This window comes from Nyctereutes procyonoides, unplaced genomic scaffold (assembly GCF_905146905.1).
Source record: "Nyctereutes procyonoides isolate TBG_1078 unplaced genomic scaffold, NYPRO_anot_genome, whole genome shotgun sequence".
NCBI classification, from domain to species: Eukaryota; Metazoa; Chordata; class Mammalia; order Carnivora; family Canidae; genus Nyctereutes; species Nyctereutes procyonoides.
Window position 1 is genome coordinate 61188679 of NW_026575133.1, and position 15513 is coordinate 61204191.

At 37.9% G+C, this 15513-nt stretch overlaps 1 protein-coding gene across 2 annotated transcripts; it reads right to left on the reverse strand.

Moving 5' to 3' along the window:
* Positions 1-8502: 8502 nt before the first annotated feature.
* Positions 8503-14318, reverse strand: SAP30 (Sin3A associated protein 30). 2 transcript variants are annotated; one of them, XM_055300672.1, is made up of 4 exons: positions 13715-14318; positions 11925-12050; positions 11396-11494; positions 8503-8838 (listed from the first exon to the last, which is right to left on the reverse strand). In XM_055300672.1, the coding sequence occupies exons 1-4, from the start codon at positions 14027-14029 to the stop codon at positions 8716-8718; spliced, it is 663 nt and encodes a 220-aa protein (XP_055156647.1). In that variant the 5' UTR covers positions 14030-14318; the 3' UTR covers positions 8503-8715. The 2 variants fall into 2 exon arrangements, with proteins under 2 accessions (XP_055156647.1, XP_055156648.1); XM_055300673.1 differs by having other exon boundaries at positions 13739-14038.
* Between the last annotated feature and the right edge of the window lie 1195 nt (positions 14319-15513).

Consider the following 15513-nt stretch of genomic DNA (forward strand, 5'->3'; position numbering starts at 1 on the left):
TTTTATTTAGAGACAGCTTTGGACTATGCCCCATATCTTAGGGGGTATACATTGACTAGTGACCATCAGAAGTAATTTCAGAAAGTCCTTTATGCTACAAAAATTAAATTTTTGCTAAGTGACAGCTATTATTTAGATTTGTAGATGCAGTAATAAATAAGTTGGATTTGTCCTCTTGGAACTTATATTCTAACAAAAGTGTAATAATTACAATCAAATACTTATTTGTAAAATGAACCCTTCTAAAGAGGAAAAGTATGAAGGGCTATACAATGTATTATTATGGGGAAATGGATGAGAAGTATCATACCCTGTGTGAGCCTAAGAGATACCATTTGATGTCAATAAAAGTGACATTATTTAAGGGACGCCTGGGTGGCTCAGTTAGTTAAGGTTCCCACTCTCAGTTTTGGCTCAGGTCATGATCTCAGGGTCATGGCATTGAGCCTTGCAGTGGGCCCAAGCTGGGTATGGAGCCTGCTTGGGATTCTCTCTCTCTTTCTGCCCCTCCCCAGTTGCACACTCTCTCTTAGTAAAGTAACATTATTTAACTGAAATACATACTTGGAGGTCCCTGTTATCTATTTAGTATATAATAAATGTTACTGGGTTGGTCTAAACAATTTTATAGTAGTCAGTATTTAGTCCCTCTTAAGATCTACACAATAATAAGTTAGAATACGTTTTTCAAATAGTATGACCTCCTACAAAAATACAAGAAGAACTGTTTTATAAAAAAAAACTAATTATTTCATCAACCTAATGCAATTTGATTGGGCTTTATTTCCTCACTGAATTAATTGGTATTAAAATCAGACTAAATAATACAAGCCTTATATCCTTTCTGGAACAGTGCATAGGTCAATAAGAAAATAATCAGTAAACCTCTTTCATTTTCTACTTGGTACAGACTCTCTTTGAGGGAGGAAAAAAGCATTAAGGATTCAGTATCTCTATTTATAAATGACACATCCGCATGAGAGCATCTGTGAAGAAACCATGGCTTTTGAAGTGTTCCCTTATTACTGCAAACAAAACCTGATGAGAAAAATAGTATTTGGGTACGCCTGGGTGGCTCAGTGGTTGAGTGCCTGCCTTCAGCCCAGGGCATGACCCTGGAGTCCCGGGATAGAGTCCCACATCAGGCTCCCTGCATAGAGCCTGCTTCTCTCTCTCTGCCTATGTCTCTGCCTCTCTCTCTCTCTGTCCCTCATAAATAAATAAATAAATATGTATATATAAATAGATAGATAAATAAAATCTTTTTTTTAATAAATAAAATCTTTGAAAAAAAGAAAAATAGTATTTGAAAAAAAGCTAAATATTTAATGGAATTTAATAGATAATATTATTGTATATTCCCTCTTCTGGAAATAACTTTTATAATATGAAATTAAGTTACATTCTTTTAGAAATGAATGCATAACAGAAGCACACATTCTTCTTTATATTACCAAATAAATATAAAAACATGAATGTTCACATACTTTATGCAACTTTTTCTGACTAGGTCAATATATTTTCAAAAACAGGCATTTCATTGAATCATATTAATAAAGAGATCTTTATTTTTTCAAAAGCTTTTAGCTACAAGAAAAGACAAGCTTTTACTAAAAATTTATTATTTTTCTTAACACTGTCTTACAACTGAATGAACTGGGTACTGTCATGATCCCAATTCTATAGCCAAAGCACCAGCGTTTAGAGGGATCAAGGAGCTTAAGGTTACATTATCAGAGCAGTAGTGCCAGGTTTTGAATAGGACCAGTCTTACTCTAGCATCTAGAATCTTAATAACTACATTATTCTTAAATATGAGCACCATCTAATATATCTCCTTTTCAGAAAAAAAAACCTTTACTCATATGGGACACATGATTGTACACTTCAGCTAGTTCATATAAGCTAAATGCTTACTGATTTAACAATTCCTGTATTTTTATATTGGCACTTTATAACCTTTTTCTTCTTATGAATCTGAGGACAAAGTTGACAGTAATACTAATAGCTCATCTCTTCTTGATAAAAGTTCTCTTTTTCTCATCATAATCCATAGGGATGCCTTGAACATTTTTGTTTGCTGGGATTAAGTACGAATCATAAAGGATTATTAGAGAATGGGAAGCTATATGGAGAACCCAAACAATGAGCAACAACTACTAGAGAAAGGGAAGGACAGATAAGAACATTCACAGATCAGAGATCCCTGGGTGGCTCAGCAGTTTGGAGCCTGCCTTCGGCCCAGAGCATGATCCTGGAGTCCTGGGATGAAGTCCCACATTGGGGTCCCTGCATGGACCCTGCTCCTCCCTCTGCCGGTGTCTCTGCCTCTCTCTTTCTGTCTCTCATGAATAAATCCATTTTTTTTTTAAAAGAACATTCACAGATCGTCTTGAAACTTTAACATCGTTATAGTTGTTAATGGATAACACATGAGTTCTTTCCAAAAGAAAGCATTTTTGCAAAATATTATGACAGGTGCTTTTAAAAATGTAAATAATCCCATCAGTAAAGTATTATAGGCTTTAAAATGATTTTCCAAGAAAAAATAATCAAATTCATATATTTTTTAAAAAGATTTTATTTTATTTTTAAAAGACTCGATCCCCAGACTCCAGGATCATGCCCTGGGCCGAAGGCAGGCGCTAAACCACTGAGCCACCCAGGGATCCCCTCAAATTCATGTATTTTTAAATCATTTTGCATTAACAGCCTAAGCCTAACTTTCCTTTTAAAGATTTGAAGAGAAATTAATATTAGAAAATCATAGTAAATTGGGGTGCCTGGGTGGCTCAATCAGTTAAGCATCTGACTCTTGGTTTTAGATCAAGTCATGACCTCAGGGTCGTGAGATTAAGCCCTGCATAGGGCTCCACACTTAGCGTGGAGTCTGCTTGAAATTATTTTCTTCTTACCTCTCCCTTCTCCTATGCTCCTCTCCCTCTCCTCTGTTCCTCCCCCTATTCCCACTCTTTCTCTAAAACAAATAAATAAAATATTTTTAAAAATTATAGTAAATTGGCACTGATTTAACTTCTCCAATTTACTTCTATAGAATGGTATTGGGACACCTGGGTGGCTCAGTGGTTGAGCATCTGCCTTCCACTCAGGGCATGATCCTGGGATCCAGGATCTGTCCCGTATTGGGCTCCCTGCAGGAAGCCTGCTTCTCCGTCCGCCTATGTCTCTGCCTCTCTGTCTCTCATGAATAAAAAAAAAAAAAAAAAAAAAAGAATGGTATCACCATAATGGGTTCATCTTTGCAGAGTGGTATTATTTGGAGAAATATGTGGCATATATGTATGTGCCCCCTATACTTTAAGAATTTTACAAATAAAAGCTTATATCAGGATTATTCTGATACCAAAGTCAGGCATGGACAGTGTGAGAAAACGCCACACCAATATACTTACAAATATACATGCAAAGATCTTCAACAAAATATTGAAGCAAATCAAACCCAACAACACATTAAGAGAATTGTACACCATGACCAAGTGAGATTTATCCCAGGAATGCAAGGGCGGTTCAACATGAGAAAATCATTTGATGTAAAGTACCACATTAATAGAGTAGAGGGGCTGGAAAAACACATGATCATCTCAATAGTTACAGAAAAAGTATTTGACAAGATTCAACACCATTTCATAATAAAAACATCCAGAAAACTAGGAATAGAAGGGAATGTCCTTAAGATGATAAAAAGCATTTACGAAAAATCCAGTGCTAACATCATATCCAAAGGTGAAAGACTGAAATCTCTCCTCCTAAGAAAAAGAACATGACAAGGATGCCTGCTTTTACCACTGCTATTCAATATTGTACTGGAAATCCTAGATAGAGCAATTTGGCAAGAAAAAGAAAGAATATCCAAATTAGAGAGGAAGAAAAATTCTCTATTTACAGTTAACATGATTCTATATAAAGAAAATCTCATAGAATATATAAAAATACCACTAGAATAAAAAAAATTCAGCACAGTTTAGAGGCCAACACACAAAAGCCAATTGTGTTTCTATACATCAGTAATGAATGATTCAATAAAGAAATTAAGAAAACAATTCTATTTATAGTAGCATCAAAAAGAATAAAGTATCAGAAATAAATTTAATCAAGGTGGTAAAAGACACACTGGAAACTATATAACATTGCTGAAAGAAATTTTTAAAAACCAAAATAAATGGAAAGACATTCCATGTTCATGGATTGGAGTACTTAATATTGCTAATATGGCAATCTCAAAGTGATCTACAGATTCAATGCAACCTTCATCAAAATTCTAATGGCCATTTTGGCAAAAATGGAAAAAAACAATTCTCAGATTCATATGGAATTACAAAGGACCTCAGATAACCTAAATGATGTTGAAAAAGGGAAACAGGTAGGAGGACTCACACTTCCTGATTTCAAAAACTTTACTGCAAGGCTATAGGACTCAAAAGAGTATAGTACTGGCATAAGAAAGGAATATAAGCCAATGGAATAGAATTGAGAATACAGAAATAAACCCAAACATCTATGGCAAATTGATATTTGACAAGGGTGCCAAAACTACTCAGTGAAAAAAGAACAGTATTCAATAAACAGGGCTGAGGCAACTGGATAACCACATTCAAAACAATGAAGTTGAACCTCTACCTCACTCTACATACAAAAATTGACTCAAAATGAGCAAATGACCTGAATTTAAGAGCTATGTTTAAAAAAAAAAAAAACTAGAAAAAATAAGGGCTAATCTTCATAACCTAAGATCTGACAATGAATTCTTAGATCTAACACCAAACTATGAGTAACAAAAGAAAAATAAATTGGACTATATAAAAACTAAAAACTTTTGTGCACCAAAGAAGATTATGAAGAATATGAAAAGGCAATTCACAGAATGGGAGAAAATATTTGGAAATCATATATTGAATATGGACTTAATATCCATATCCAGGGACGCTTGGGTGGCTCAGCAGTTGGGCACCTCCCTTCAGCCCAGGGCATGATCCTGGGGTCCCGGGATCAAGTCCTGCATCGGGCTCCCTGCATGGAGCCTGCTTCTCCCTCTGCCATTCTCTCTCTGTCTCTCATGAATGGATAAATAAAATCTTTAAAATCCATATCAAGAATAAAAATCTCCTGCAATAAGAAGACAAGCAACCCAATTAAAAAATAAGGGATTTTAAAAAATATTCTCAAAAAAAATTCTCTAAGGAAGACATACAAATGGGCAATAAGCACATGAAAAGATATACAATATCACTGGTCATTAAGGAAATGAAAACCAAAACTATAATGAGCTATCACTTCACACCCAGTAGGAAGACTTTAATTAAAAAAAGAAAAAGAAAAAAGAAAAGGAAATACAAGTATCGGCAATTTGGAGAAATAGAAACTCTCATACATTGCTGGTGGGAATGGAAATCTGGAGGTTTCTCAAAAAGTTAAATATAGAATACTATGTGATTTAACAATTCTACTCCTAGTTATATACCAAAGGAATGAAAACATGTCCACATAGAAATTTGCACACAGGGCAGCCCAGGTGGCTCAGCGGTTTAGTGCCACCTTCAACCCAGGGTCTGATCCTGGAGACCCAGGATCAAGTCCCGAGTCCAGCTCCCTGCATGGAGCCTGCTTCTCCCTCTGTCTGTGTCTCTGCCTCTCTCTTCTCTCTGTGTCTCTCATGAATAAATAAATACAATTAAAAAAAAAAGGGAAATTTGCACACAAATGTTCATAGCAGCATTATTAATAATAAAACTTTATGTAGAAATAATATAGGGCTTGTTTTTGTAAGAAATAGATTTCAGGTATTTTTAGCCTTTTCTTCAATGTTCAATAAAAAGTAGTTCTACCAAATAATTGACTTATTTCTTGAGTACCAGCTACTCATTCTGTTTTCTTCCTTCTACCTCAGTCAATTTTGGATTCTTCTAATACTCTAATGTTAAAAGTAACCTGTACCCTTATAGAGATACAAGTTTCCATTTACTTTTTTTGGTTCAGACATAAGTGTGAAAAAGGTTTTTAGTGAATTTTTTTATACAAATAAAATATTTATACAAATATATTTATATATATTTATATATAAATATATAATATATATAATATACATATATATGTATATATTATATATATACATATATATGTATATATGTATATATTTATACAAAAATATTTATACAAATAAAAATTTTTATATAAACCTGACTTTTACATTGCAGCATTTTGAGTTCCTGAGCTATGATGAAGTTCTTTGCTTTTCATGTTTTAAATTGCTCTAACAAGGATTTAATTTCAATGGATAAATAACACCCAGAACTCATTTTCACTTTTTATCCAACTACATTTTAGATAGTTTTTTTTTTTTTTTTAAGTTTTTTTATTGATTCATGAGAGACAGAGAGAAAGAGGCAGACACAGGCAGAGGGCAGCCCCGGTGGCTCAGCAGTTTAGCACCGCCTTCAGCCTGGGGTGTGGTCCTGGGGACCCGGGATCGAGTCCCACGTCAGGCTCCCTGCATGGAGCCTGCTTCTCCCTCTGTCTGTGTCTCTGCCTCTCTCTCTCTGTCTCCGTGTCTCTCATGAATAAATAAATAAAATCTTAAAAAAAAAAAAAAAAGACACAGGCAGAGGGAGAAGCAGGCTCCATGCAGGGAGCCCAACACGGGACTCCACCCTGGGTCTCCAGGATCACACCCCAGGCTAAAGGCAGCACTAAACCGCTGAGCCACGGGGGCTGCCCTATCCAACTACATTTTATGCAAATAATTAACCGTATGAAATTAACATTGTTAGTCAAAGATTATATTCATAATCAGCTAATTTAATGTAAGCAAATGGTTTCAAGCTTCTTTCACAAGAATTGAGTGTCTTTGTAGGAAAAAGTAAGCCTATATGGTTTTATTTAAAAAATTAACTTTTTACAGATTATAGATTTAGATAAAAATATGTAGAAGTAATACTTTCTTCAAATAAACTTTATCTTGTAGCTATGTGGTTCCCTTTCAGACAGCTAACAAAAAACTTCTCACAGAGATTTCTAGAATGCCAAAAACGAGAGAATTCTATAATACCAATTATTATAGTCTCTGTTCATCAATTAAGTTCAGTTGACCCTTCAAGAACATGGGTTTGAACTATGCGGGCCCACATATATACAGAATCTTTGCAATGCAATACTGCAAATATATTTTCCTTAGTATTTCAAAAACATTTTTTCTCTAGCTTTTAAGAATATAGTATATAACACATATAATATACAAAATGTTTATTAATTGTTTGTTATTGGAGAGGCTTACTGCCAAGTGTAGGTTACTTATAGTTAAGTTTTGGGAGAGTCAAAAGCTATATATGGATTTCCAACTATGTGGTTGTTGGAAACACCTGCATTATTCAAGGGCCAACTGTAAATCTTCAAATGGTTATAGCAAGAACAAAGACGAGTGTTTTATTTTTCACCTTATTTTCTAGTTGTCAATACACCCAGAACACTTAAAAATACAGACTAACCTTCTAATGAACCACTACTTTAGATGTAACTACGTCAGTGGTTCTTCACCATGAATGATTTTGCTTCCCAGGGCATGTCTGGCAGCATTTAGTGATAGTTTTGTTTGTCACACCTTCAGAGTGCTCTACTGTGGACTGCAATGATGCTGCTAAAACTATAACACATAGGACAGCCTCCCATGGTAAAGAATTATTAGGCCCAAATATCAACCTTTGAGAGAAATCTTGGGCTACATTAATGTTCTGATCCATTTTCAGCCTAAAATCTGCACCATGATCAAGCATATTAACTAAAGCTGTTGTTGTTTTGATGTCATAAGCTATAAATTTGATTTGCAATTATGAGAACTTTAATAGAAAACTGATAGAGGATGAAATGTAAACAAAAGTAGAATATAAACCAAGTCAGAGCTATATATGAACCAAAATTTAAATATCTTATTAAATTTCTGTATCTTTCAACATACTAGTTTTAATTTGCAATGTAAACAGTACAGGACATGACTGAAAATTAAAGGGTACTGCAGAACTTCTATGTTCATGCCGTATAAAGACCTTTTCTCTAAGATAAAATTTAAAGAAACAAGTAAAACTAATTCTACATTATTTCAACTTTCAGCACTGTGTTTATCTTTGCTGGCACATTAATCTTTGTTGGAAGAAGGTAGGCATATAAATTAAATCCTTTGATCTTCCTAACTTTATCAAGTAATGATTTAAAAAAAAAGGAAATAAAAAAGAAACTGCACTCCAGTGGAAGTCTATTTTTCAAACCTGTTATCACCAAAAAGCACTTTAAAAAATAATGCTAATTTTTAATTCCAAATCAGATTGTCCCAGAGAAAGCAAATGTGCTGCATTTGCTACTTCTCTTAACCTTCATTTCTTGGAATTTAAAATTAAAAATAAAATGTGGGAACAAAGTGATCTTTACATTAAACTCTTAATTAAGACTAGTTTTAAAAAAATCAAATTTCACAAAATAAATACACTGAAACAACTATAATAGTAATCACCTTTATTTAAAATATTTTTTTAATCTAGGAAAGCTCATTTTACACGAGTTTCCAACTAATTATTAGAGTCAGAAACAAAGAAAATAAAACCAGAGAAAATCCTCTGTAAAAAAATACACAAGAAACATTTCTACATGTGAAAAAACAGTAAACAGTCTTAACATCTGAACATCCAAGTCTTAGTCTCAATTCCACCTCTCCTAGTGAACACCACTATCAACCTTGAGATCTGATTTGTTCTTGTCATTCTTCACTGAGTAGATGAAATATGTTAAGGTGTCTTTTTCATTCACTGGAATAGACCTAAAGTGGCAACCAACTATCTAAAAAAACAAAAAAACAAACAAACAAAAAATTGAAATTGAAATTAAATTATAGATATTAACAGTTATTATACTAGGTAAAAAACACTTTTATCAAAAGAAAAAGTGCTATAAGAGCTATTTCCTTTAAATAATAAACTATTTACAAAACACCAACAAGATGAAAAACATATAATTAAGATGTTATGAACAAGAGAGGGTGATTTCACAGGACCCTCCAACCCACTCAATTAAAAAGACATTAAAATGTGTTATTTCCTTTTATTTATTTAAATTTTATAACTAGAATCTATATTAGAAAGTAAATATTTTAAAACTTTAAATATGAATGAAATAAAACAAAATCTAGACCCTACTCACAGGAAAAGGACAAATAAATATTTAAGTTGAAAAACTGTTGGTACTGTAGAAACAAACCATAGAATATCTTACAAATATATTTGCTACAATTTATATTCATTCATTCATTGGCAGTACTCTCTGTTAAGGTTCCTTGAAAGTTTGTCTGAATAAATATTATGGATAGAAAATGCGAGGAAAGAGAGACATTCGCTGAAGAATGTTTATCTGCTTTCTGGCTTTTTCTTTATGCTAATCTAACACTACAAAACCAAGAGAAGTACAATGGACTAATAAACAGGGGTATTGATATGCATTTCTAGAATGTAAAGACAAAAAAAGTCTTAATGAAAATGTTATTCATACGATAATTAAGAGATTTAAGGAAGACAGTTACCTAACTCTGGAATCATTCCTAAGTGAACTATTAACATTCATGGCCATTTGGATTTTTTTCTCATTTCTAAAGAAGAAAGTAACTCTAGAAATAATATGACTTTTTAAATATCAGATTATCAAATATTTCCGGTGTGACTAGTATACTTAAAAAATACATATTACTGACCCTGTACAACACAGGTTTGAACTGTGAGGGTCCACTTACACACTTTTTTTTCAATAAATACAGTATTGTAGATGTATTTTCTCTTTCATATGATTTTCTTAACATTTTCTTTTCCTTAGCCTACTTTATTGAGATACAGTAAGAATAACTATAACACATATGACATATAAAATATGCTAACAGACTACGTTATTAAGAAAGCTTCCAATCAATAATGGGCTATGAGTAAGTAGTTAAGTTTTTGGGGAGTCAAAAGTTATATGCAGATTTTTGACTATGCCCCTAACCCCTGCATCGTTCAAGGGTCAACTGTATTGTACTTCATATGTAACATTTAAAATAATCAGTTTTTTAGTTCACATTTGTCCCAAAACAAAGGTACCTTCCACTTGATTAGTATCTGTATATATAGATACAGTTTCATCACAGTAAATACCCATGTTTATCTTTTATTAATATACTATACAATCCAAAAAGGGCTATATATTTTAAATCAAATTTAAAGAAAAACTGAATTTTTGTTGCTTGGGCAAGAAGGAAAGAGGAAATTCTGGCTAAAAAGTCAGTATATTATATCTTAACGATGTTAAAAAAGCATTCTGCCAAAGAATTGTACCTTCTGTATCTTTTACCTTATTCAATATGCGCATTTTAAAAAACACTGCATTACTAAACACAAGCTGAAAAATATGAGAAAACTGATTTATATATTTACATTTCTATTCTGTTGAGTAGATTAAGTATTTTTACTTAAAATGATTAAAGTATAAATACATAAATCTGTAAACGCCTTGATTCACAGATTTCTTGGTTCTTTATTAACTCCTGAAAGCACACATATTTCAAAATTTACAAAAAGACTAAAAGTTTTATATCAAAGCAAACTAAATAAAACCTTGGATAAAAGTCTTTGCATCTGGCGTGCCTGTGTGGTGCAGCTGCTGAAATGTATGCCTTCAGCTCAGGTCATGATACCAGAGTCCCTCTCACTGAGCTGCCATCAGGCTCCCGGCTCAGCAGGAAGTCTGTGTCTCCTTCTCCCTTTGCTCTTCTCCCTGCTCATGCTCTCTCTCTCAGATCTCTCTCAAGTAAATAAATAAACTCTTAAAAAAAAAAAAAATCTTTGCATCTTCCAGATGTGAAGGCATAGATGCCTCTAATAAAACAAGCTAACATCAACAAAGACAAATTCTGAAATAAGTTAAATCAACAAGTTATAGGAATACTATTTATGGGCTAATCTGTAGACCTAATCCATCAAAAACTCAAAAAATTTATAATAAAGACAACAAAGCTTATCAATTTCTTTTATTATGCCTCAATAAGGTATTCAAAAAATGCTTCCTGAGTGGAATTTTAAAACCAACAGATTTCTAGAATGAGAGAATTTAAAAATTATTACCTGATATTTCTGAAAGCCAGTATTAAAAGGTATTTAGAAAGCTACATACAATCCACTGAGTGGTTGTTACATAAAGCAATTTAAGAGACAGACAAACATTTCTAGGAAACTAGATTCTTCCACAATAGATTTTTTATTAACTGATCTTTCTAACTGAGCTGTATTGTTATACGTACTACATTAACAATTTCATTAGCCTTTAATAACTCTTTTTTTTATATAAACAAGCTCATTTAAAACTTCATAAATACCTCAACAAGTTGTGCTTTATTAAGTCCTGGTCTGGTTGATAGTTTGAAGTGTCTTTTGTATCTCCGAAGTGTATTTACTTGTAATTGGTATAAATCAACCTAGAAAAAATAAACATGTAAGAATTAGTTCATGCAATTTTTAAATTGTTATCTTTGATATGCATAATAGCATTTCAATTTTGGTACAACAAAAATGTAATTCTGTTATTAAGTAACAAAAATTACATTATTTAATTAATTCCATTCCATTACTTCTTTTACATAATCAAAACTACAAATATATAGAGCACTTCAATCTTTTGAAGGTAAATATTGAGAACTGGGAGCAAAGAAAGAAGGCAATAGAGGTATAAGCATTGTGAATTGAAAACATAAGTCAAACTACAACTGCCTGTTAATTGGCTATATATAATTTTGCTTTCATTTTCAGATTTTTCGCATTAAGTATTTTAAAAATTTGTTCCTATCTTTTAATAGAAGTTTCAGAATGGAATACTTAGGATTTACATTTAACATACAGAAACTTTACCTCTGGTGTATCGATATCTTGAACAGGTGAATCTCCTCCATCATCATCACTCCCTTTTCGCTTTCTTCTGTTTCGAACACTCTGAATTAAGTTTTTATGATAATCACAAATGTAAAGATGCCTTGCCTAAAACAAAGAAGTTTCACAGACTACTTATTATTATGTAACGTGTCTACGTATTAGTAAAATACTTAGGGCACAGTGAATTATTAAAAATAAAAAGTCAAAATAGGCCATTGTTAAGACAACAGCATATTTCTATGCTTAAGTCCCGTATTCAGTTAGAACATACCGTGTCTGACAATAGGGTTAAGAGGATTGGAGAGTGCGGTGGGGAGGAGTGAAAGTAAGGAAGGAAGGGAAGCAGACAAGCAGAATGAGAAATTGCAACAGTCTGGATTTTTTAATTAAACTGTAGTGAGGGTGAATTAGATTTGTTAGGTCACGCTGTTTTTTTAATAAGGGGAAAGATGATGTTGCCCACAATTCTGCTATTGACAGTATTTTCTCTAAAGAGCACATTTTAGTAGCATGATGTATGCTTCATACCCTTTCTCAGTACTCAAATTATAATCCAGATACAAAACTATCCATTTTTACAAATGAGCTACCGATTTCATATACTACTTATATTTACATCTGAATTACAAACTTCTGAGTATTTAATGAATGTATTTGTCTGTATTACGTTTTTTTCAACCAAAGGCAATGTGAAACTATTCAAGTTTACTTGAGAAGTGTCCCCCAAGCATGACTGAAGAACTCTTTAACAGGCATAATAGATCACAAACTTTGCAAAAGCTTCAATTAAATGTAGTCTTGAGCGCTGTATGGTAACATCTGAAATACTGGGCTGCATTATTAACAGTTTAAACTCCTTAAAAAAAAAAAAACAAAAAAACAAAAAAAAAACCCCAAGCGATTAAAGACTAAGGCTTTGAAATTAACTTGTAAACCAAGTCCAAGTTAAAATCATGCAGGGCGTATGCTAGGTTCTGGCATCTTGTTATCCATTCACCGCCAGCCAAAACTCCGCAAAGTGGCAATGGTTGTTTCTGAAAACCTCGCAGAGGGTCAAAGAAACACAAGAAACGGACGTGCACAAGGACGGTAAAGGAAATCCGGATGCTGCCGCAGGGGTGGCAGCGCCGCAGAGGCAGCGGGCTCCCCACATTCCCGGCAGCTGCGCCGGATGCTGGCGGCGTCCACCAGCCCTGCTGTCTGCACCGCGCGGGGTGAGCTCGGCTCTCTTCCCTCCGCAACCCGGCGGACGAGCAGAGGAGTCGGTCTCCACGGCGGCACCAGGGCCTCGCTTGCAGGTGACTTGCGGGTTACTCCCCGGGGCCACGCGCCAGCTTGGGCAGCAAAACAAAGGAGGGGCGGACAGGCTGCAAGAAAACTACTCCGGGCCCTCCGAGCCGCGGTGCTCTTTGTTTCGTGTCCCGACCTCGGGGAAGGAGGAAGGGGTTGGACGGCGAGCAGGGCGGACACCCGGAACGGGGTGGGGGTGCGCGGGGGTTGGGTAGGAAGGGTGGGGGTGGGCAAGCGAGGGAGAGGAGGCGGGCGGGGGGGGGGGAGCAGCGGACCCGCGGCCAGCAGGCGTGGGTCAGCGGGGGAGGCGGTCCGAGTTGCGGCGACTTTGTGGTTCGCGTCCTACCCGAGACCACACGACGCGCTCGCGCCACAGCCAGGTCTAGGGCACCCCCGAACCGTCCGCCCCTAAACCCCGGCCGGCACCGCTCCGGGAGCCCCAGAGCAGGGCTGGGCATGGCCGTCCCGCCGTCACTCACGCTCTTCTCCAGCTCGATTTTCACCTTCTTCTGGGAGATGCTCTTCTGGATCCTCTTGCTGAAGCTGGCGTTGCCCGCCGCCCGGCCGCACCGCTCACCGTCCTCCCGCAGGCAGCACAGCTGTCCGGGGCCCGGCCCGGCCGCGCCCGGGGGCCCAGCGGCCGACACCGCCCCGGCACCCGGCACCTCAGCCCCGGCGCCGGCCCCTGCCCCGTTCCCGGCCGAGGCGGCCGCGGCGGCGGCGGCGACCACGGCGGCCACTGCGGCGGCCGCGTCCCCGCCGCGGCTCATCTCCTCAGGCGTGAAGCCATTCATGTCTCCGCGTGCTCCGCCGACAGAAATCCCCGCTCGGCTCGCCGCTCCCCCTCTCTCCGGAGACTCCGGGGTCTCCGCGGGGTCCCTCAGACGCCTGACCGCGCCGGGGCGATTCCTCCAGCGGCACCGCCACACACCAAGCGTCCTGGTCTGCTGTTGTCTGCTGGCGCCGGGATGGGGGACAGTGTTTGGGGTCAGAAGCCAGAATCGGGCGGCGCCAGGAGTTAGGACTCCGGTCACTGTCACATGGAGACGCTTCAGCAGTTGGACCCCAGCGCCTCCGCCTCCCTCCGGCCCCCCGACCTGCGCAAGCGCGACGAGCCCTCTCCTGCCCCGCCCCTTCCACGGTGTGGCAGGGCACCATGGGAATTGTAGTTCTTTGAGGGGGAATCAATCTGAGTTCCACCCCGAACTGGGCGCCTTGGAACTACTTAGGCTAGCATGCATCGCGCGGCGACGGGCAGGGCTTCGGCTGCTAGTTTATTTATTTATTTATTATTTATTTATTTATTTATTTATTTATTTATTTATTTATTTATTTATTTATTTATTTATTTATTTATTTATTTATTTATTTATTTATTTTAAGTCAGTGGGAAAACAGGGGCGTGTGGTTAGGGGTGGCGATGTTTTCTCGCTTCTAGTCTCTCCCAGGAAGGAAGTCGGTCCGTCTTTCGCTACCGGGATTTTGCAGAGTTGGCATTCTAGACAAAGCGGTCACCCCGCTCCTGAGGCGAGGCGCAAAGTGTTCTGGGCGGGAAGCTAGGAGGGAAGGTGCGGCGTGAAAAAGTTTCGGGGCCGTTTTCTTACTGTGGAAAAGGAATTTCTGGTGTGGCCATGCTTTTGTGGGAAACCCAAACCAAGGAGAACTCGAGGAAGCTGGCGCTCTTCGGGTCCGGGAGATGCCGCAGGTCCCGGATCACAGTTCCATTCATTGACACACCAGCTTGTCTAGGGGCCTCTGCTGAGGCAAAAACGCCCTTCCGACCTGGACCGTGACAGGGCCGCTTCCCAAGTGCCTCAGCTGAAGGCCGTTTTTAAATCCTTGCACGTTCCTGCGAAGATCAGGTTTCATTTTGGGGCGATCAAAGTTGGCCGCTTCCTGCGGTGGAGCGGCTTCTTTCCGCCTCCACCCCCACCCAACCTTCACCATTTCTCTTCTAAAGGACCTAGAGAAAAGTGGGATCCAGGACCCTGTAAAGGGGGACGTGGAGCCCCGATACACTTAGCGTGAGTGCTCCTCAGAAACTTCCCGGCGTTCTCTCCGCGGAGTGAAAGGCCAGAAAGAACCCGCACCTCCTGGGGTATCCGCCCGCGCCTGTGCGTGTAGAGTGCGTGTGTGCGCGTGCGTGCCCGCGGGCGCGTGCTTGTAGGGGGCGGGGCCGGGGCCGGGGCCGGGGAATGGAGCGGCGGATTGGAGCGCGTGCGCCTTTGCTGGTTGTTGCGCGTCGCTGTTACTGCGTCGGATGTGTCCTGTTTAGCCG